Source organism: Lagenorhynchus albirostris, chromosome 2, assembly GCF_949774975.1.
Source record: "Lagenorhynchus albirostris chromosome 2, mLagAlb1.1, whole genome shotgun sequence".
NCBI lineage: Eukaryota > Metazoa > Chordata > Mammalia > Artiodactyla > Delphinidae > Lagenorhynchus > Lagenorhynchus albirostris.
In genome coordinates this window covers 178,891,980-178,914,947 of record NC_083096.1, presented here as the reverse complement: position 1 = coordinate 178,914,947, position 22,968 = coordinate 178,891,980, and the positions used below count along the sequence as shown (strand labels likewise).

The following is a 22,968-nucleotide window of genomic DNA, read 5'->3' as shown; positions in this document are numbered from 1 at the left end:
CCGGACCGTGACCCTAAAGCAGGCCCCCGCAGGCCTCAGTTTGCCCACGCGGGGTCATGGTGCGGACCACACAAAGCATGTGAGCTTGAAGGTTAGCTGAGCCTCCCTGGGGCCCTGGCCTGCAGGGGTTCTCAGTCGGGGCGTCACCGCCCTCGCCTACCTCCATGGGGTTCACGGTGATGGTCAGGGCAGAGTCGTCCCAATCCATCTCGTTCTCTTTGCCGCTGTCCTGGTCCCGCATGGTCCTCTGGTGAGCAGCCCGGATCCGGAACACTCCCAGGATGATCATGAAAACCAGGAAGCTGACGCACACCACGATGACGACGGTTGCGGTGCTGGGGACGACTGTGGTGGAGAGGAGACAGGACGGCTGTGATGACGAGACCCGACCGGACCCGCCGTGTGCCCTCGGCCTCCACTGCTTGCTCCGTCCACCCCCCAGGGAACGGGAGGAGCTCCGAGAAAAGGCTCAGCACGGGTTCAAGTCTGGGTTCGGGCCCCCACCGCCCCGTCCGTGCTCCGGTTTCCTCGTGTGACGTGGAATAACAGCCAGGCCGCTGGTGGCTGTTCTGAGCGGCGGTGGGGGAAGAGGGGGGCTGAGCTCACGGCAGGAGTCGGGGAGGGGCGTCCCAGGCCTACCTGCGAACGGGTGGGGGTTGGCCAGGTTGTGACCTGAGAGGTCAATGAAGGAGCGGTGCTCGGGGTGGACGAACTGTGGCTGCGCGGCCATGTGGCTGGCGTGCTCCACGGGGTTGGCCGTGTGGATGACGTTCACCTGCAGCGGAGACACAAGGGCAGCCTGAATGTGTCCGCAGATGGAGTGGACATGCACTTGACCAGCACCACCGAAGTGGGCCCTGGACCGGTGCTGGCGGGCAGAGAGAAGAACAGAAGCGGCCAGCGAGGCTGCTGTGACCACGTGATGCTGTCACACAGCCAAGAACATTCTGCTGTTGGAATAGCTCACTTTTACTGTATCTAATAAAATAATTCATCCACCACAGACTGGAGAAGACACAGCACCACCACTGGCCCTTCACCACGGGTGGTTCGAGAAGCCCGGGCACACCACATTGCCCCTCTTTTCCCAAAGCTACAGCCACGTGAAAGAGAGCACAAATCAGAGCCTTTATTTCCTTTCAAATCTGCTACCCTTCGGCTCAAAGAAAACACTCATGGGCTCTTCAGCCCTGGGAGTTTAATTCTGCTGCTACGGGGTCACAACGGAAGCGTTCAATTGCTGAGAGTAACTTTGGGTCCATTTCTCCAGGGCACAGAAGCTCCGAGTGATACGAAAGGTGTCCCAGCAGGACGAGTGCCCTCTGGCCATTGCGGCCTAAGTCCCCACGACCACGTTCAGTGGAGAGCAGCCCTGCCGGTGCTGGCGGCAACCCTCGCCCTGCGCCAAGGATCTATTCACGGCAGGGCCAGCCATCTGCAACGAAGCCCCGGCTCCCCCGGTGAAAGCAGTGTCAAATCTCAAGAAACAACCTTGCCCCTCAGCCCGAGGCACGGACCGCCACTCGGTCCTGACCGCCTCCCTCCAGAGGCCCCTCTGACTCTCAGGCTAAGGCAGCCTGTGAAGGGGGGGCACCGTGCTGGGCCCCAGCCCACCCCGTGTATAACCTGTCCCCCCAAACCTCTGCAGGTCTAATGGGGAGCAGCCCCCCGGCTGGGAAAGGCAACCCACCCCAGGATGAACCTAAACAGTTGCCACCACGAATGCTCTAAAAATCGGCATTGGCAAGCATCAGGGCCGTGAGCGAGGCACCCGGTCACCACGCTGCTGCCCTGCTCAGCACCGCCCGGCACCCACCTCCACCTGGAACTCGTTGCTGACATAGCGACCATTCAGCTCGGAGCAGACGAGCTTGAACTTCCGGTCAAGCAAGGGCCTGGTGTGCCAATTCCGATAGCGCAGGAGGTGCAAGACCTCCTCGTAGCCAGCCATGGTGTCGGCACCTGCGGGGAAGGCGGCAGGGCGGAGCCTGGGACGCGGGCCGGGGGCCAAGGCCGGCCGCAGGCGGGCCCCAGAGCCACCCGGCCGCGCGCCTGGCTTGCCAACTGCGGGGGCGTCGTCCCCTGCTGAGGGGCAGGTACCACACACGCCCAAACTTCCACCCGTCGTGAGGACTGGACACCAGGCAGAACTGTGCTCCCCTTCCCGTCTGGGAGAAGGTGCGTGGCCACCACTCATCCTTTCCCACCTCCTCCAGGACTCTCTCCAGCTGCTGAGCTGGGAGAAGGTGGGCGCTGGGCTCTGAGCCTTCACTCTCCCAGTCTGGGGTCTGACCTCTCACCTGTGAAGACCACACCCAGGTCAGAGCTGCTCACTTCGATGCCCTTCTGCTGCAGGCGGGCCGTGTCCACTTCTAGGCTCTCCTGCTCTCGGTTCAGTTCCTCTCCCTCCACCGTGACCTCGCAGGTGTCTAGGTCGTGGACAATCTCCTCTGACACCAGTGACTCTTGAACTGCAAAAATGGCCCAACCGGAAATAGCAGAGGCTGTGGAGCCCAGGGAGGTGCTCACAGCGACAGCCTGTCTGCTCATCCTCCAACTCACAGAGGCCTTTTAGGGGCCACGGATGGAGGTACGGGACAGTCATTTTCAAGAATTGGGGGTGCTTTATGTGTCTAGGAGGACTGGCCACCAGGAAGGCCCAAGAATGGGGGGCCAGCCAGCAGGAGCACCCCCACAGCAGCAACCCCTGCCCTCTCAACCCACAAGAGCCATCCCGGATACTGACGTCAAGCTGGAAAAAAGATGAAAGGACCCTCTAGGTGGGTTTCCAATGATCATAATGAGCTCTAGCCCACGGGTCCGATTCCAGAAGCAGAGCCAAGAACAGCATTAAGACATTCAAGTCTACAAAATCACAGAGGAAAAAAGCCAAGGAATAAGCAGCAGCAGGGGGGTTTCAGCCGCCCACTTCTGGGCGACGGGTCTAGGCTGTCACCTGTGGGGTCCTCGTCCCCTTCTCCTTCGGGCTCCACCTCTCTCGTGATGGTGCTGATGATCCGAAGCTCGGGGAAAAGGAAAACCCCCTCCGCGCTTTCAAATTCGGAAGCCGCTCGGGCGAAATGGTGGATGCCACTCAGACTGATCTTGGGCTCTTCCGGCTGCAGAACCATCACGTAGCCATCCAACGCGGGGACTGAGAGGCAGGCGGCCTCGTTGAAACACCTGCCGACAAGGAAGGGGATGGAAGGGTCAGGGCTTTAAGGGCGGCTTCTCAAGCCACACGGACAAAGGCGCTCGGAGGTGGACCCCAGGATTCCACGACCACCTGGCGGACAAGATGCCAGCCGCTCCCAGAATGGGCTTCCAAACATCACTTAAACTTTCTGGTAACGAGGGACAGATCACCCTTCCTTACAGAAGGGAGGCTGGGTTGACTTAAAAACCTAAATACACACATTCTCTTCTCAAGGGTCACTGAGCAAAGACAGGTTTATTGTTAAAAGTCAGCACATACTTGACCACGCTGCTGATTTTGAGTCTTCGGATCCCGGGTGTGGGGAACTGTCGTGAATTCAGGTAGGAAATGTGCTGCATGGCCTTATCCAACTCCGCTACATCCTCTCCCTCCAAGGTCAACACTGACTGACTGGGGTTGGCTTGGATCTGAAATGGCACCAAAACAGAGAGACAGGAACAGAATTAGGTTCTAAGGGCAAGACGCTGAAACCACACACACTCTGACGAAGAGGATTAGCTTGGGACTGATTCGAATTGGTGACTTGGAGAAGAAAAGCTCACATAATTCCAGTGACTGTGATCCTATTACATGATGGTAAACATCTAAAGCACAGACAGATCTGTGACATAATAAATATGTATTTGGTCTTTGTCCCTGGTTTCTGGCACAGAGCTCCTAAAACTTCTGGAATTTCCTGACGGACAGGGGCATCTTTTTTCATTCCTAATAAGCCCCTTTCAGCCGCCCCCAGAATTTACCTTAGTGAGGTGACTCTTGGATGCGGACTGGTTGCCAAAGAAACCAACCACGTGATTACACTGGACCTTCAGCCTCACCTCTAAACTCTGGGGAGGGGACAGAGACTGGAGATTGAGTTAATCAATCAACAGTGGTCAATGATTTGGTCAATCATACCTACATAACAGACCCTCCACAAAAACTTCTCAACGACAGGGTCTGGAGCGCTTCTGGGCTGGTGGACACAGCGAGGTGCCGGGAAGGTGGTGCACCTGGAGGGGGCGTGGAAGGCCCGTGCACCCTCCTCCACTCCTGGCCCTGAGCCTCCCTTCCACCTGCTTGTTCCTGAGTTGTATCCTTCATGATAAACCAGTAATAGTAAGTGAACTGTTTTCTGAGCAGTTCTAGCAAATTATTGAACCTGAAAAGGGTGAGGGATTGTGGGAACCCTCCACTTTTATCAGCCAAGTGTGGGTACCAGAGGCCCAGATCCTTGCAGCTGGTACCAGAGGAGCAGGCATGTGGGGGGCAGTGGGGCCTGGTGCCCACTTAGCGTCAGGACTGAACTGGATTACAGGACGCCTGGGGAGTCGGGGTCCAGGAGCTGGAGAACTGGTGTGAGAAAGACACCCCACACGTGTAGTGTCGGAGATGCTGTGAGTAAAGGCAGCTCAGGACCAATCACCGTTGGTCCTTACGCCAACAGCCTCCGCACCTGTGCCTGAGGAAGTCGTGGGTGCTGGTGTTACCTTGACACCGCTGCCGCTGCCTTCGGGGATGTGCAGGTCTAGCCCCTCTTTACAGGTATACAGACAGTCAATCACTTTTTTATCTGTGAGCTTCCCGGCACGGATCGTCAGGCCAGCCAGATTACCTCGGAAAAACTGAGTCATGTGCAGGTCACCACCTGCAGAACACGGGGGTGGAAAAGCAGAAGTTGTGAGTGCAGCCCAGGGCCTCCTGCTTCACTTTTCAATGTGATGTTACCGGTGGTGGCAGCCTGATGGGTGGACATGCGGGTTAGTTCCTACCAGATCCTGTTAGCCTTGCAATCGACATGGAAGCACAATGAGGAAATTAAATGGTTTATGGTCATGCACGTGGCCCGGAGAAGAGAGGAGCTGGGGGTCCCTCCCCAGAAGCCAAGAGGTCCCGTGAGTGTCCCCACACATGCGGCCACTTCCTGGTAAGGGTGGCCCTCGCTGCACCCGTCATCATGGTACACAAGTGATGTCCTACCAGCGCCAGCCTCTTCAACCACTGCCTGGATCCGGCGCTGGGTTTCTTTTTTTTTTCTTTTTTTTTGGCTGCACCGCGACCAGGGATCAAACCCCGGTCCCTGCACTGAAAGCGCCAAGTCCTAACCATTGGACCGCCAGGTAATTCCCCTGGGCTGCTTTTTCTAACTGAGCACACTTGGGGAATACACACAAACTTGGGGATGAACGTACACAGGCAGGAGTAGAAAGATAAAAGGAATGCTAAAATCCTACCCTGCACAAAGCCTAGTATCAAGGCCGCCTACACGGGCTATTTTGTTGAGTCCCAGTGTGCCTGTCTCCTACTACTGAGGATAACTGGGAAGAGTGAAGATGTTACAAGAAAAAGCAGAAGGTGGCCCTTGACAGACTGTAACAAAGAGCCAAAACCAGGAGGTACTAAACCCTGTTCTTACACTGGAGGAGGAGGAGAGACCAATTGTCAGCAGCATGCCTGGCTCCGGATAAGGGACGTTGGATACTGAATCGTCACTAGGGACCGAGATTTCTAAGAAACATTATTTAAAACTTATTATCAGTCAGGACAGAATATCTAGCCACGAGTCTTTTCCTGTCTCCTGGTTCAGACACACGAGAAGCAGGAGGTGGCCTCCCAACCAAACTCAGCCTGTGAGATTTCAGCGGGGCGCCTCACGCAGTGGGATGGGGTAACATTTGATGAGGAAAAGAAAAAATTCCCATTAGTACATTGCATTAATGAGTCATTTGTTCTCACTTCAACTGGGATCAGAATGGGCAGAAAAGGGAAATCCCATGATGCAGTGGGGTAGCGTAAGGCAAAGCAGCAGCTCAAAGAGTGTCTGGGACCAAAATGCAACTTGGGTGTCTCATGCGAAATGCACAATGAATGGATGTCTCGTCTTTAAATGAAACACAATAGTGAACCGTAGGCAAGGAAGTCCAGCAACCTGCAGAGGCCACAGGCACAGGCTCAGTTTCATTGTCATTTTCAACTCCTGAATACTCTGTAGAAAAGCAAGACAGACAATAGAAAAGGACCAAGAGGTTAGGCTCTTCAAACTGGACCTTGAAAATTAGTTTTGAAAAGCTACCAAACACAAACACAAAGAGAAAAATTGCCCTCCCATCCCTCCTGGGGACACACTCCACACCTGGATGAAAACTGTACTTGATCACCTTTTCCCAAAGGGATAGTTACCACTCCCGTGCTTCTTTCCATTCTTTTTTTTTAAAATTTATTTTATTTAAGTACAGTTGATGTACAATATTGTGTTAATTTTACAGCAAAGCGATTCAATTATACATATATATATTCTTTTTCATATTCTTTTCCATTATGGTTTATCACATGATATTGAATATATTGTAGTTCCCTGGGCTACACAGTAGGACCTTATTGTTTATCTCTTTCCATTCTTTTATTCCACCTTCCGGCGGCCTCCTTGCCAAAACACAGGTCAGATTCAAAATGAGATGAGTAACAGCTGTGCACTGAATTCACTGATCTCCTCAACCTGTCCAGGCAGGACACTGGGAGGTGGCAGCTGGCGCTGACGGCAGAGACGTACCTGGTGCAAAAGGCACCCACCCTGGACCACAGCGCCGGCCTTTTTAATGGGGAAGACACATGTCAGCGTCCAAAGCCTGGTGTGTAGTGAACATGTACGTCTTTTTTGAAAGCTCAAAAGGAGTTCACATCGGTTCACACTTGGATGTCCCTCACATCCAAGTGACAGACGAAAGAAGGCATTTTTAACCAGTTTTTCTGAACAGAAAGGGAGAGTCGGAGGTTAAGGAACTCACCCAGAGAAACATAATCGGTGATGGGCCTGGGGACAGCGGCTGTGGTTCCCGACCAGCGTTCTGGGTCGAGGCACCCGCCCAGCGACGGGGGACAGAAGTTCCACCCTCCAGACCGCGCGGTGGGTGCACTGCTCCCTCTCCCCGCCCCACCCCACGGCGCAGGCCTCACCACCTTTCCTGCTGCGGCCACATGGGGACGAGGCCAGGTGTGCACAGCTGAGCCCCGGAGCCCACACGGCTCCCACGTCCCCCTAACACACAGTTACAACTGACGTTTCCGTTGATCCCATGAAGCGGGCCTCCAGCCCAGGCTCCCCACAGTGAACTTGAAGGGGAAGGGACTTCAAATCCCCTGAAAGGAAGAAAGGAGATCTTCTTCCCCCATTAACTAAAATTTTTAAAACTTGTGTTTGGTTTGGAAATGTACAGGCAGATTCTTCTGGCTGAGGATGCTGAGAGGGCTGAGGTAGAAAGAGATGAGAAAGGATGAAAACTGATTGCCATCTGATGGCAGAGACACTGTGACATGAAGAGGAAGGCAGGGTGGGACGGGGGGGTGGGGGTGGGGGTGGGGTATTTTAACCCATGTAACAAAGTTTCCAGAATACAAAATAACATTTAGGTTCACACTTGTATTCTCTTTTTAATATGTAAATATCATGCCTTTTTAAAACTTTTTATTTATTTATTTATGGCTGCGTTGGGTTTTTGTTGCTGCACACGGGCTTTCTCTACTTGTGGCGAGCGGGGGCTACTCTTGGTTGCGGTGCGCAGGCTTCTCACTGCGGTGGCTTCTCTTGCTGCAGAGCACGGGCTCTAGGCGCGCAGACTTCAGTAGTTGCAGCACGCAGGCTCAGGAGTTGTGGCTTGCAGGCTCTAGAGCGCAGGCTCAGTAGTTGTGGCGCACGGGCTTAGCTGCTCCGCGGCATGTGGGATCTTCCCAGACCAGGGCTCGAACCTGTGTCCCCTACACTGGCAGGAGGATTCTTAACCACTGCGCCACCAGGGAAGTCCCCACACTTGTGTTCTTATTCTTTGTTTTTTTTGGCCACGCCATGCAGCATGTGGGATCTTACTTAGTTCCCTGACCAGGGATCAGTGGAAGCGCAGAGTCTTAACCACTGGACATCCAGGGAAGTCCCTTGTATTCTTGTTCTTATTTTTAAAATCATTACTCAGAAATTATTGTTTAATTTGGGAAGGAAGTTTGAACTAAAATTTTAAGAGTAACAACTATAAGCTTCCTGAAATTTTAAGCGTAACAACTACAAACTTTCTAATAATTTATTCCTCATTCCTTGGTCTCACGTTCTACTTTCTCACAGATGGACTGTCACCAGTAATAAATCTGGGAATTTCCTGAAGAAGTTCACTGTGAAATACTGTCTTATTCTTTTTCATATGGAAGGATCTGCAGGAAAATTATGAAATTCAAATTCTCCTAAAAGCAGCAAAACTGTCTTGGCATTTAGGCTCTTTCACAAATTTCTAACCTAACTCAAGGTATAATGTTTCCAAAGGGAAGGAAAAAGAAGGCCTATTTAGCAGGTACATGTAGTGATGATGACGCCCTGAAGTAACACAACACACAGTCATGGGCAAAGTTGGAGAGGGGGGGGGGCCCATGAACCTTGAGAGCAGACCAAGGGGTCTGGGAAAAATCACATGCTTAATTTTTACTAACTTCTAAAATTTAGTTTTCCCTTTGGTTATAAATGTCAGCTGCAAATCACAGGGATATTAGAAGAAACTATGACTGTGCCGCCAGGTATCATGTCCTACCAGCTGCTCTGCTGTAGGTACACAGCATGGTTACCAAGCCCCTCCTGCTCTGCCTCCCGGAAGTTAACGGAGGCGCCTGATCTTCGTGAGCTAATAAAGCGGCACAGGTGTTACTACTTTACAAATTTATCCTTTTTGTACTTTGACAACTGTATTTCAGTTTAATTGGTCGCCTTTGAAATCCTATGTATTTTATTTTGTTTCACAGACTAGTAAGAAATTATCCTGAGAAAGGTCCATAGGCTTCACAGACCACCAAAGGACTCCGTGGCACAGAAAAGGGTAGCACCCCTGGTTTGGTGGGTCAGAACACTGGGCCTGAGTGCACTGGCTCCAATGGTTCAAATCCTAGCACCACGTAACCAGCTGGTAACACAGCTCACTACTTCTCTGAGCCCCGGTTTTTCAGCTATGAAATAGGGATAAAAAGAGCTGCTGCCCCGCAAACATATTATTAGGATTAATGAGATAATGTATGTGAAGCCATTGGCACACAGCCTGCCACTCAGAAAACAAGAATAAAAGGTATCGTCTCGCTGGTGGCTGTCATCACATCCCGTCCTGGTCTTCCAGCAGAGACGGCCACGGACTCTCCCCCAGTCCTCACTGAAGGTGCTCCCGCCAGGTTATCAAGTGCTAATCACTCTGACGAGCCCTCCTGGCCGGAGCAACTCACGTGTCTGTGCCTGACGGTTGCCTCTCTGTTTTTGTAAACTTTCCAACGAACAGGTTAATTCATAAATAATTTATAAACAAGGTCCTCAATGACACTCTCCCTCTGCGCTCCTCCTGGACCCCCGGGAAAGGAGTTCCCATCCTTCAACGCCTTCATCAAGCATCGTAAATAGAGCCCTCCTGGAGCCTGGCAGCAGCCGTGCCCCCCCAGAAAGGCTACACCAGGCAAAGGAATGAAAAGAGAAAGGAGAGGACAGTAAGGGATGTGAGACTCTGAGAGGAGCCTGTTTCCACCAACAGAGCAGAGAAGAAGTACTGAATTCTCAAAGCCTGGAGGGGACGGGGTGCCGACGACCGTTACCTTGCCAGCAAGCTCCAACCATAAGCTGGGTTTCGATCTTGGACGCATGAAGCGGGTAGTCTTCAGTCACAGAGAAGGGCTTGTGAGAGACGCCGTCCACATAAAGAGTCACGTTTGGGATTTCCACGTTGAGGACATAGTGATGCCATTCCTCGTCACAGACCTACAAGGCCAAGGGGGTGGGTGGTTAAGTGTGAAACGTCCACCTTCCCTCTCACCCAAAGACGCAGCCATGAGAGCGACATAACTGGACACGAGAACAAGTCACCCAGAATGAACCTCTGTCTTCCTAAAAAGGAAAAGACTTAAAATGACAACAACAAAATACGTCTCATCCCACTGCATCTCACCCCAAAAGGTCAAGGTGACATTACCATCTCTAGGACGCTTCAGACTTGGGGGCGCTACTCATTCGTCATGTGACAGGACCCCAGACAGGGAGCTGCCCGATTCCCTTCTGCCAAGAGCATGACACCAGGAAATTCTAGTATCAGCAGGATGGACGCCACCCAGGGGGCTGGCCATTCCTTTTCTGGATCAAAATGAAAAACGTGGCACTTCCACATTAACCACTGTGGCGCGGTGGTTAAGAATCCGCCCGCCAATGCAGGGGCCACGGTTCGAGCCCTGGTCTGGGAAGATCCCACATGCCACGGAGCAACTAAGCCCGTGCACCACAACTACTGAGCCTGCGCTCTAGAGCCCGTGAGCCACAACTACTGAGCCCACGTGCTGCAACTACTGAAGCCCGCGCACCTAGCGCCCGTGCTCTGCAACAAGAGAAGCCACCGCAATGAGAGCCCACGCACCACAACGAAGAGTAGCCCCTGCTCACCGCAACTAGAGAAAGCCCGTGTGCAGCAACGAAGACCCAACACAGCCAAAAATAAATAAATAAATATTTTTTTTTAAATGAAAAATGCCTCCAGTTTCTGAACGAGGCCCACTACAGCACATGTGCTTTCTTTTCCGGTTCAAAGGTGATGGTCTAAATAAATACGAACATACAGCTCAGATGGCCAAATTCAACTGAGCTCCTCTCCTATCATGAAGGAGCAGCTCCCCAGTATCTCCCCTGTTGTCACGTGGGGTGCTGGTCTGCAGTCTCCAAGGCCTGGCTGGTCTGGCATTCCCTGATTTCTGGCTTTAGAGGAAGAGGCAGACATGCAAGAACAGGGACAGGCAGAGAAGGAGACGCTATGGGATGAAATTTCTAAAACTGTATTTTTAAAAAGCCTGCCCAGGGACTTCCCTGTATGGTCCAGTGGTTAAGAAATCTGCCTTCCAATGCAGGGGACGTGAGTTTGATCCCTGATTGGGGAACTAAGATCCCACACGCAGCAGGGCAACTAAGCCCGCACACGACAACTACTGAGCCCACACACCGCAACTAGAGAGAAGCCCCTGCATCGCAACTAGAGAGAAGCCCACGTGCCGCAACGAATAGCTCGCGTGCCGCAACCAAGACCCGACGCAGCCAAAAATAAATATTTAGAAATAATAAATAAATAAAAAGCTTGCCCAATTTACCTTTAAATTCTAAGAAACTGAACCAAAGAGAAATCAAGAGCTAAAACAGACCAGAAACATCAAAATAAATGAAGAAATGACCAAAGATTATCCCCAAAGAAAAGCAGCTGCTCTTGGTAAGTCTGAGGAAAAAATTCAAATCTCTAATATCGTATATATGTTTCTTATATACGCATAATGTATGTGTGTATAAATGTATAATCACATATTTCTAAATAAAGAAATTGCACAGGGCTTCCCTGGCGGCGCAGTGGTTCAGAGTCCGCCTGCCGATGCAGGGGACACGGGTTCGTGTCCCGGTCCGGGAGGATCCCACATGCCGCGGAGCGGCTGGGCCCGTGAGCCATGGCCGCTGGGCCTGCGCGTCCGGAACCTGTGCTCCGCAGCGGGAGAGGCCACAGCAATGAGAGGCCCGCGTACCGAAGAAACAAAAACAACAACAACAAAAAGACACTGCACAGTAATTCACTTTTGAGACAGACAAGATCTTAATTTTAGTTTCTTTATTTAAAACAAGTTCTATAATATATGCTGCTTCAGAAAGTAATTTATATTACACCCCCAGTTTTTAAAACAGTATGGGTTTCTTGGGAAATACCATGAGCACATTCTGAGAAGAGAGTAGAATTAGTATCATTTTTTAATTTCCTTGAAAACACGGTGATTAGGGTAGTAAAACCCCAAACCCCAGACAACACCCACGACAATACTGGGGACAAGTGACTACATGAATGCTGAAACAAGTCGGGGGGAGGAAAGCAACAGGGCTTCTGATCCAGGTGATACCAGAGTGTGCGAAGCCACATTTTTAAAAAAATACTTCATGAAAACAACAGAAGGGAGAGATCAAACCCTAAAGCTAGGGGGAAAAAAAAAAGTCATGCTTTTCAAAGTGTAGGAAAGCTAATTTCATGTAAAATTGAGGGGGGAAACATGATCACGACTCAATCCCAAAAAGTTTTTAAAAGAAAAAAAAAAGACAACCAAAGGGAATAACCTCCCTTCAGATAATGAAACCATACCTGAAAGACATACCTAACAAAAGAGATGAAAATGATAATCTGTTATTTCAAAACACGCTAAAAGACATGAGGAAAATGACAAAACAGAAGAACATAGTTTGTAATTAGAGCAACTCAGAAATGAGGTGACAAAGCACAGGAATGATTTAAACAAAAGGGAAAGATATAGAAAACAGGTAAAGAATATCAACAAAAGATAAGAGGAGTCCCCAGAGAGGAAAACCAAAGCAATGGAAGAGAATACTAAAAACTATAACAAAAACTTTCCTGAAATACCAAAACGTTTGAAACTAGATACTAAAAGGCATACCACATATTTGGGAAAACAGACCTAAGACAACCAAGACATATTCGTAAAATTAAATGACCTTAAAGAAAAGAAGAAGAAGGAAAAAAAAAAACACACATCCCATGGTCATCCAAACAAAAAGACTGAGTGTTTTTCTTTTCTTTTATTTTTTTGCGGTATGCGGGCCTCTCACTGCTGTGGCCTCTCCCGTTGCGGAGCACAGGCTCAGCGGTCATGGCTCACAGGCCCAGCCGCTCCACGGCATGTGGGATCTTCCCGGACTGGGGCACGAACCCGTGTCCCCTGCATCGGCAGGCGGACTCTCAACCACTGCGCCACCAGGGAAGCCCAAGACTGAGTGTTTTATAAAGGAAAGAAAATCAAGCTGTTGTCAGATTTTAACAGCAACATTTTACATCAGAACTCAAGGAGAGACAGATTTTCTGTTCTTGGAAATCTTACCTCGGAGCCAGAGATGTTATATCCAGCCAAAGTGACCTTCAGTATAAAGGCCACAGACAAACTATTAAAACAACACGTAAGAACTCAGGAATTAACTGTTTCCATGAGCCCTTCCTGAGAACACACTTCCTATGACCCAAGTGACCAGAGATCAAGTGCCACAAGGGTGGTGACACTGACCACTGACGGCTGCTTAAATCACAAAGAGAAACAACACGACGGAGCTTAAACAGATCAGAAACATGCAAACCCCATTCTGATCAAGCCTTTACAGCCCAGTCCCAATTTACAGGGTATAAGGAAGAGAGAGGAGTGTGGTAAATGACAGCACAGAGAGACAGCACATGTTCTGTCACCAAAGAAACTCCAAGAGAGAAGAGGAAAATCTACAGATTAAAATAAACTCAAAAGGTCTATCAGCCAATCCCAGTGTATGGCCCCTTATTTGGATCCTGATTCAAACAGACAAATTTGTAAACACGAAAACATCTATGAGACAATTTGAACAAAAAACTCTTAATAGTGGAGGTAACAATGAAACAAGGTCGACCAAGAGCTGATAATTATTGAAGCCAGGGTGTGTGGAGTTGTTCCTTACACTAATCTGTCCACCTTTACCTATGTGTGAAATTTTCCACGATAAACTTTCTAAAACATGTCATCAGAAGAAACTGAATATCTAAGTGTAGACTGTGGTTACTAAAACAGAACTATACCTAAAATGTCTACCTACATTGCAACATTTTTTTCTGTACGATACCTTTCTTAGTTTCTTGAAAAAACTGATGACAGAAGTTTCCGAGAAAGAAATGATCTATGTAAATAAAAATTACACCAGTAAGAGATGAACACTGCCAACTTGACAGTCACTTCATCTTTCCACCATCACATACTTCTTTCCCTTCTCATATGTGCTCTTATGTATCTATCTTGTAACTGTGTCAGACAATGTTATATTTTACCAACTACAGGCACTTATAACACTATGTCAGCTCTTATCCACAAACTCCACGAGGCAAATAAATTAAGCTCAGGTTTCCTTCTTGCCCCAACTCTAACGCACAAGAGGAAATGACCTGCTGTGATTTTAATGAAAAGGCTTTCTCAGTTTACAGCATCTCCTCATTTCCTGTAACACACTGATTCTTTGCACATGACACTTGATTTTTATCACAGCAACTGTTAGGAAATCAGCTTTGCAAAGATATGACATCATCACAAGAAGTATAATGTGCTCTAATGTTGAAACTATAAATTCCCACGAGCTAACAGTTCATGTGGTGTCTGAAAGATGTCAAGATTGCTGGTTCCTTGAATATTTAAAATATCCCATCGCACCCCCAAATCTGCTGAGGCACCCAGGGTCCTTGGCACAACTTGGGAGGCAAGGCCTTAAATAATAAACAAATACAAGGACCTCAATCTCAATTTTGAAGCAAGTGCTGCTTATCTCAATAAATTATAACACGATATTTGGGATTTGAAACATATCATTTCTTTATACAGGCACACCTTGGAGATATCACAGGTTTGGTTCCAGACCACACCAATAAATCGAGTACCACAATAAAGCGAGTCTTACGAATTTATTTTCGTTTCCCAGTGCATATAAATTTATGTTTATGCTATACTGTGGTCTATTAAGTGTGCAACTGCATTATGTCTAAAAAATAACAGCGTACATACCTTCATTAAAAAATACTGCTAAAAAATGCTAACATCATCTGACAAGGCAGGGTTGCCACAAGCCTTCAATTTATAAAAACTGCAATTATCTGTGGAGCGCAATAAAATGAGGTACGCCTGTATTAATATTTTATGTATAAAACACGTACAGGTAAAAAAACAAACTTAGGCTTTCAGTAAAAAGGAGTTCAGTGGATTTAATTTGCTGTCCTATTAGCCACAGACACAGAAATCATAAAATCGTAAATAAACCCTGCCCATAAACAGCCGGTCCTGTTCACGGTCGCAGTGCCCGTTTAATCTCTCTGAAGAACACCCAGAGCAGTGAGTTTTCCATGCACTCACCTGATTCAACTTCCAGTGGAATTCTGCAGGTTTGTATTTCTTCTCTTCTGAAGGATCCTGACGGAGGAGGAAAATAAGCCGGCAGCCGTGGACATAGAGTGAATAATGGTGTCGGTTCATATCTGCGAAGAGTAATTCTACTAGTAAACTGCCGACTTAAGACCCAAAGGAGAACTAAAAGCTGTTTCTTGAATGGATCTTGAAGACACAGTTTTATCAGCACGGGTGAACTCTCCACGGTGGGCCAAGGCAGGGTTTAGGAAAAACTACGCTTGGGCTTTACTGAGAAGAGGGGCCCAATCCCCTGAGTAAAGCTAGCAAACGCCCAGAGACCAGTGCAGTGTCTTGAGCACAGAACAACGTGTGTCACCAAGAGCGTATGGGAGCCTTTAGGGTTAGAATAAGGTGCCCAGCTCCAGGCACCGCTACAGCGGACGCCCCTTACAGCGAAGCTCACCCACCTGTTTTGTCTGAGCTGCAAAGGACCGTCTCCTTCTTCCTGCCAAACGGCCCGTGCCTCATCCACACAGAGATCGTAAAAGGCTCCTTGGGGTTGACGGAAACGACGCCATCTGGGACCCTCACCCCTTGAGTGCCATTGAACTCGAAGACCTGGTCGCTGTCGTGGCCATTGTCAGTGGGGAGGCCGATGGTCCAGTTCAAGGAGCCGCCCGGGGAGGGGAGCAGCTCGGCTGTGCCAGACGCAGCGCCTAAGCAACACGGAGACACTCACTATGCATCATGCGACGAACTCAAAAGGGATAAGCATTCCAAAGCCACACTAAGCTACTGTCTTTGTTTGTTTTTTTTAAATTGAACTAGAGTTGATTTACAATGTTGTGCTAGTTTCAGGTGCAGAGCAAAGTGATTCAGTTATACATACATATATAAATATATATATTCTTTTTTTTACATTCTCTTCTGTTATAGGTTAGTACAAGATATTGAGTATAGCTCCCTGTGCTATACAGTAGGTCCTTGTTTATCTATTTTATATATGGTAGTGTGTATATATTTATCCCAAAGTCCTAATTTATCCCTCCTCTCCCCACCTTTGGTAACCATAGTTTGTTTCCTATGTCTGTGAGTCTATTCCTGTTTTATAAATAAGTTCATTTGTATAATTTTTTTTAGACTCCACATATAAGTGATAGCATATGATATCTGTCTTTGTCTGACTTACTTCACTTAATATGATAATCTCTAGGTCCACCCATGTTGCTGCAAATGGCAATATTTCATTCTTTCTTATGGCTGAGTAATATTCCACTGTGTGTTTGTGTGTGTGTGCGCACGCGTGTGTGTATACATATATACACACACACACACACATATATATATATATATATACATATCTTCTTTACCCATTCATCTGTCAATGGACAGTCAGGTGAGTTCCATGTCTTGGTTATTATAAACAGTGCTGCTATGAACACTGGGGTGCATGTATTAAGGTACCACTTTTATCTTAATGGTTATACAGTTTGCTAGTTCCAGTTTACTTTTCCTCAAAAATAAGGGTTTTTATTATTAAAAAGATTCATAAATAATAACCATGGATTTTTTTTAAAGGAAGAAAGAAAGAGGAGTATAACCTTTAAAAACTGTGAATCACTATGTTGTACAGCAGCTATACTTCAATAAAAAAATAAAGAAAAGAGAAAAAAAAAGAAGCATTACTTGTGATCCCACCCCAATATACCCACTATTAACATTTGGGTATAAACACTTCCAGTCCTTTCTTTATGAATGTACACATATTATTAAAATATGTATAATACGTATGAATATATGTCATAAAATATGTATAATATGAATATATTATAAAAATGGAGTCCTGCTATGTAATACCTACATATATTCCCAGTAATATTCTTTACAGCATAATTTAAAATGTCTGAATAGCATTTCACTGTATAGAATTTGTGCTGTGATATATTTAACTGATCTGTCCTGTGCACATGGAGTTGTCCCTATTTTTTCTCTGTGACAAACCTTGCCTTGACGAGGACTTTTGTGTGTCTCCATGATTATTCCCTTAGGATAAACTCCTAGAAATGGGATACTAAGCCAAAGAACATGAAACATTTTCACAACTTTTGTTACACGTTGCCACGCTCGATTTTCTTTTAAATTCATCCACAGACGATTTTGCAACCTTTCACAGCCACTGGGCCCTTGACTTCTCTATTCCTAGGGGCAGCATGACTTGGCTGGGACAGCCTGGTCTTTTGAGTATCATACGATCTTGGTCCAAATCCCAGCTCGGCCACTTCCTAAAAGTGTGACCTTGGGCAAGCGACTTAGCCTCCCTCGGTCTCAACTAATTCTTCTGTAAAGACGAGGCCAATGCTACCACCTTTGTAGGCCTGATGGGAAGATTAAATGAAATAACACATGTGGAAGGACCTAGCGTACAGTAAGCACTCAAATAGAAAATTCTTTCTACCTTTAAACTGTTCTGCTGAGAGAATGTTCATTTAATACCATAAAAAATAATGGCATTACGAGAAAGTACGTTTTTTACACTATACTTACATAGTATAAAATAGAAAATATTCCAGAGCTCTTTACTTACATACATTTAGGTACATGATTATGAATATTTGGATTCAGAATCAGGATGAGCCACAGAGAATATACTTTTTCCCTTTTGCTTATTCTTCATATGACAATTTCCAATTATGAAAGAAAACTGGTTGCCTAAATCTAACTGTCATTATCACTTAGTGAAAAGACAGACGAGTACTGGAAAATGCTCCCTACGAAAGGCCCTTCCGAGCATCAAGAGGCCACTGAAGTTACTGGTGTTTTACCACCGGCCAAGCGGAACATTCCTCCTCAACATCTTCCCCAAGAGGCATCCATACCTCACCTTTACCTCATTCAGACAGACCAGGAAAATATCCAAACTGACGGTGAAGATGGAGAACTAGCCTTGGGTCAGATCTGCGATCATTCTCTCAGCTGCTCCACACCTTGTTTGTGGGACATAAAGACTATAAATTCGATGCAGGTTTCCTTAGTTTCCATTTTCTACTTCACGTTTGCCAAAAGCTATTGCATTACCTATAGCTTTTTTTTTCCTTCAGTCCTTACATAAACGTCTCATTTCATTTAAATCTCACTCCATCCGCCTGCCGATGAAGGGGACACAGGTTCGTGCCCCGGTCCAGGAGGATCCCACATGCCGCGGAGCGGCTGGGCCCGTGAGCCATGGCCGCTGAGCCTGCGCGTCCGGAGCCTGTGCTCCACAATGGGAGAGGCCACAACAGTGAGAGGCCCGCGTACCGCAAAAAAAAAAAAAAAAAGAAAAAGTTTGGGATTTAAAAGTGAGCAAAAAAAAAGCTCACTCCACTTATAGAATGCCTATTTTGATGATTCTCAATGCATGTTAGAGAAATACTTGCTTCAAATCAGTGGTTCTTAAAATGCACAGACACACACACACACTCTTCTGAACAGACTTTTAGGGGTTCAGGGTCCCTCTCTCGCCTCCTTACCACAGAGCCGGTGGAGGGACTTCTCGGAGTAGGTGTCGCGGTCACAGCCCTTCCCTATGTGGCTGGTCTCCAGCTCCACCGTCACCTGCACTGAGGCCACCGATTCACCACATGTCTCCAGGTGGACGTTTGGGAAGAGCGCCAAAGCACCAGTGCCAGGCTCGTACTCGACCCTCTTGTTCCATCCTGTGTGGGCCCACACACGGACGGCGGGGGGGGAAGAAAACTCCTGTTAGGTCTCCGTGGTGAACAGATTTTCAGAGCAGGTGTGACAGCAGCAGAGAGACAGTGAGGCTCACCTTGCCACCCAGGGGTGCAGGTGGGCTTGATGCTGATCTTCACCAAAGCATCCTCTGTTGCCCTCTTCTTCCCGCAGTCGTAGGCCGTGACTGTCAGCTTGTACTGTTGCTCTTTCCTGGAGTTCAGCTTCTCTGTGTTTTTTATATAACCTTCCAAGAGGAAAAACAACAGTGAGAACCCAAACCCATTCTGCTTCTCTCTTCTGACTTTTTTTTTTAATTAACGTAGAGTTGATTATGTCAGTTTCAGGTGTACAGCAAAGTGATTCATACATATATATATATATATATATATATTTTTTTTTTTTTTCCCCGATTATTTTTAAACCCACTGTTTTTGACTTCTGTCGTCCTATGCCGAAACACAAAATGCACGTGTTTCAGCCCTGGAAACACTGACACAGAAATAAACTGATGCTTGAGGTAATTAACATTCATGCTTTTGTGAGCTTGAACGCACACTAAATCCACCTTGAAGGATTATTTAAGCAGAGGAATGAGCCTACAGAATTCAGCCTCCATTTACTCTTATAGTTGTATTTGGTTTTATATTTAAGATTTAATAGTTAACATGTAAGAGAATAAAAGGGACAAAATAATTCAAGTATTTCAAATATTAAATACAAGATGGAGGGCTTCCCTGGTGGCGCAGTGGTTAAGAATCCGCCTGCCGATGCAGGGGACACAGGTTCGAGCCCTGGTCCAGGAAGATCCCACATGCCGCGGGGCAACTAAGCCCGTGCGCCACAACTACTAAGCCTGCGCTCTAAAGCTCACGTGCCACAACTACCAAAGCCTGTGCACCTAGAGCCCGTGCTCCGCAACAAGAGAAGCCACCGCAATGAGAAGCCCGCGCACCGCAATGAAGAGGAGCCCCCGCTCGCCGCAACTAGAGAAAGCCGGCACGCAGCAATGAAGACCCAACACGGCCAGAAACAAAAACAAATAAATAAATTTATAAAAATACAAGATGGAGCTGCATTAAATACTTCTTGCTAAAAGATTTACTTTGTTAGAGAGAGATTTCCTACCCTCAGCCAGTAGAACAGAAGCCTGCTTTTTGAACGTGAGTGCAAATGTCTGCAAAGTGTTTGCAATGTCCATCATTTCATCGAAGATTCTGGACTATGCATTAACAATGGAGACACCATAGCATCATCAAGAAGCCATAACCTAATAAAGAAGCAGCGCTCCAGAGTAAGTTAATTCTAGTCAGTTACTAAGGATGGCGGGGTGTCTGGCAGCGAGGTATCAACCTTCATCTTCAAGACGAGGCAGAAAAGCCAAATCTGATGGAGAACAGAAAACGAAACTTACTAAGAGGCAGTCTCATTCGGATGCACGCTGACTGAAAGGTAGGGAGATAAAAAAATAAAAACACCTTCGGTGGGGGATTTTTATTAGATTTTGGTGGGAAAGGAAATAGAGGATCACCCTACAAGAGAACACAAGATTTGGTGCCAGAAAAGAGGCTTTCAGGGGACAGAGTAAGAACTTAAACATGACCTAAATAGACACTTCTCCAAAGACACAGATGGCCAAAACGTACATGCATGAAAAGATGCTCAACATTGCTATTTATTAGAGAAATGCAAATCAAAACTACAATGAGGTATCACCTCACACCAGTCAGAATGGCCATCATCAAAAAGTCTACAAATAATAAACACTGGAGAGGGTGTGGAGAAAAGGGAGCCCTCCTACACTGTTGCTGGGAATGTAAATTGGTGCAGCCACTGTGGAGAACAGTATGGAGGGTCCTTAAAAAACTAAAAATAGAGCTACCATATGATCCAGCAATCCTACTCCTGGGCATATATCTGGAGAAAACCACAATTCAAAAAGATACAGTGCACCCCAATGTTCATTGCAACACCGTTTACAATAGCCAGGACATGGAAGCAACCTAAATGTCCATCGACAGATGAATGGATAAATATGTGGTATATGTATACAAAGGAATATTACTCAGCCATAAAAAAGAATGAAATAATGCCATTTGCAGCAACATGGATGGACCTACCAGTTATCATACTAAGTGAAGTAAGCCAGACAGAGAAAGGCAAACATCATGATATGCCTTAAATGTGGAATGTTTAAAAAAATTATACAAATAAACTTACATACAAAACAGAAATAGACCCATAGACATAGAAAACAAACTTATGGTTACCAAAGGGGAAGGGGGGGAAATAAATTAGGAGATTGGGATAAACATATACACACTACTATATATAAAACAGGGCTTCCCTCGTGGCCCAGTGATTAAGAATCAGCCTGCCAGTGCGGGGGGCAAGGGTTTAAGCCCTGGTCCGGGAAGATCCCACGTGCCACGGAGCAACTAAGCCCATGTGCCACAACTACTGAGCCTGCGCTCTAGAGCCCGTGAGCCACAACTACTGAGCCCACGTGCCACAACTACTGAAGCCTGCGTGCCTAGAGCCCGTGCTCCACAACAAGAGAAGCCACCGCAATGAGAAGCCTGCGCACTGCAATGAAGAGTAGCCCCTGCTCACCACAACTAGAGAAAGCCCACACACAGCAACAAAGTCCCAGAGCAGCCAAAAATAAATTAATTAATTAAAAAAAAAAGTTAAAAAAAAAAAGATAACCAACAAGGACCTACTGTATAGCACAGGGAACTACAGGCAATATTTTGTAATAAAACATAAGGGAAAAGAATCTGAAAAAAAAAAAAAATATATATATAAAACTGAATCACTTTGCAGTATGCCTGAAACTAACACAACACTGTAAATCAACTACACTTTAACTAAAAAACAAAACAACTTAAATGTGAGACAGACACACCAAGTTAGGTCTTGCTACGGACTGAATGTGTGTGTTCCCCCGAATTCTTATGTTGAACTGTTGACTCTCAATGTGATGGCAGTAGGAGGTGGGGCCTCTGGGAGGTGATGAGGTTTAGACGAGGTCATGAGGGTCCTTACAAGAGAAAGAGACTAGAGCTTTCTCCCTGCCACGAGAGGACACAGCAAGAAGCAGGTCCTCACTGACGTTCGGCACCTTGATCTTGGACTTCTCAGCCTCCAGAACTGTGAGAAGTAAGTGCCTGCTGTTCCGGCCCCCCGGGTCTATGGTATTTTGTTAGAGCAGCCTGAACGGACTAACTGTGAGTTTCACCGAAGTGCAGACAAAGTTTGGGTTAGAAGCCGATTGGCACAGAGGGGCTGCCTACCCCATCTCCCCCGCAGTGAGGAAAGAACGCTCCTGGGTGCTCACCATCTTTGTCGACAGCAAATGGCACATCCGGGGTGACAATCTCATAGCTGCAAATCTGGCTGAACTGGGGGGAGCAGTCTGCGTCCACTGCCTCCACCCTCAGGATGCTGTCGTACTGCTTCCCCTCTACCACCGTGGCTTTGTAGGACTTCTCCTTGAATACAGGTGCATACTCGTTCACGTCGTTCACCTGAATATGGACAGTGGCTCTGGAAGAAGGGGGAAGGAGAAAGGCTGTGTGTTTTGCTTGTTTTTTTACCCCAAGAATAAAATTCCGCCCTATTCTTATATTTCCTTTAACTTTTAAAGTTAAAATAGGAATCTGGTTGATTCTTCCAAGTCCTAGCGAGTAAGAGAGCTGGTACAAAGGCAGTAATATGAAATAAGAGACTTGGGATTTTCTTGACAATGTGTGGCAGGGCTGGCAGAAGGGAGATAAACTATATTAGACATCTGTTTGCTCTCCAATCAAAAAGTTAAAAATGTTTTGTTGCAAAATCTGGAAAAAAATTAGGAAGAAGGGTTAAGAAGTACAGATAGAAGATGGGAAATTATGAGCATTAAAACAAGTTCTGCCCTGCTTCTAAGGAATAGAGACCATCAGGAACCCACTGCTGGGATAGCATCCACTGCTGACCCAACAAATGAAGGACCTCTACTTGCCCTTCCTGGTTCCATGTCACACCTCCCCAGCCCGGGCACAAGAAAACTAGGGCATCATCAGACCAGGCTACAAACAGAAAACGGTCAGTCTCACGTGCTACTGACCAGGGTATGTTTCTGAATCAGA

The 22,968-nt window shown here is 47.2% G+C and overlaps 1 protein-coding gene across 4 annotated transcripts in view; it reads right to left on the bottom strand.

Annotated features, from left to right (window-relative positions):
* Positions 1 to 22,968, bottom strand: part of CLSTN1 (calsyntenin 1) — a 79,672-nt gene that overhangs the window by 1,747 nt on the left and 54,957 nt on the right. For 2 of the 4 annotated variants that reach the window (XM_060141514.1, XM_060141515.1), the window contains 14 exons: positions 22,179 to 22,387; positions 18,936 to 19,085; positions 18,637 to 18,822; positions 15,595 to 15,843; positions 15,134 to 15,255; positions 9,800 to 9,962; positions 6,126 to 6,182; positions 4,687 to 4,844; positions 3,476 to 3,624; positions 2,957 to 3,183; positions 2,301 to 2,471; positions 1,817 to 1,962; positions 640 to 775; positions 161 to 345 (listed from right to left, as the gene is read on the bottom strand). In XM_060141514.1, coding sequence (XP_059997497.1) covers positions 161 to 345; positions 640 to 775; positions 1,817 to 1,962; positions 2,301 to 2,471; positions 2,957 to 3,183; positions 3,476 to 3,624; positions 4,687 to 4,844; positions 6,126 to 6,182; positions 9,800 to 9,962; positions 15,134 to 15,255; positions 15,595 to 15,843; positions 18,637 to 18,822; positions 18,936 to 19,085; positions 22,179 to 22,387 — 2,308 coding nt within the window. The remainder of the gene's footprint in view (positions 1 to 160; positions 346 to 639; positions 776 to 1,816; positions 1,963 to 2,300; positions 2,472 to 2,956; positions 3,184 to 3,475; positions 3,625 to 4,686; positions 4,845 to 6,125; positions 6,183 to 9,799; positions 9,963 to 15,133; positions 15,256 to 15,594; positions 15,844 to 18,636; positions 18,823 to 18,935; positions 19,086 to 22,178; positions 22,388 to 22,968) is intronic. The other 2 variants (XM_060141516.1, XM_060141517.1) reach the window with 1 other exon arrangement.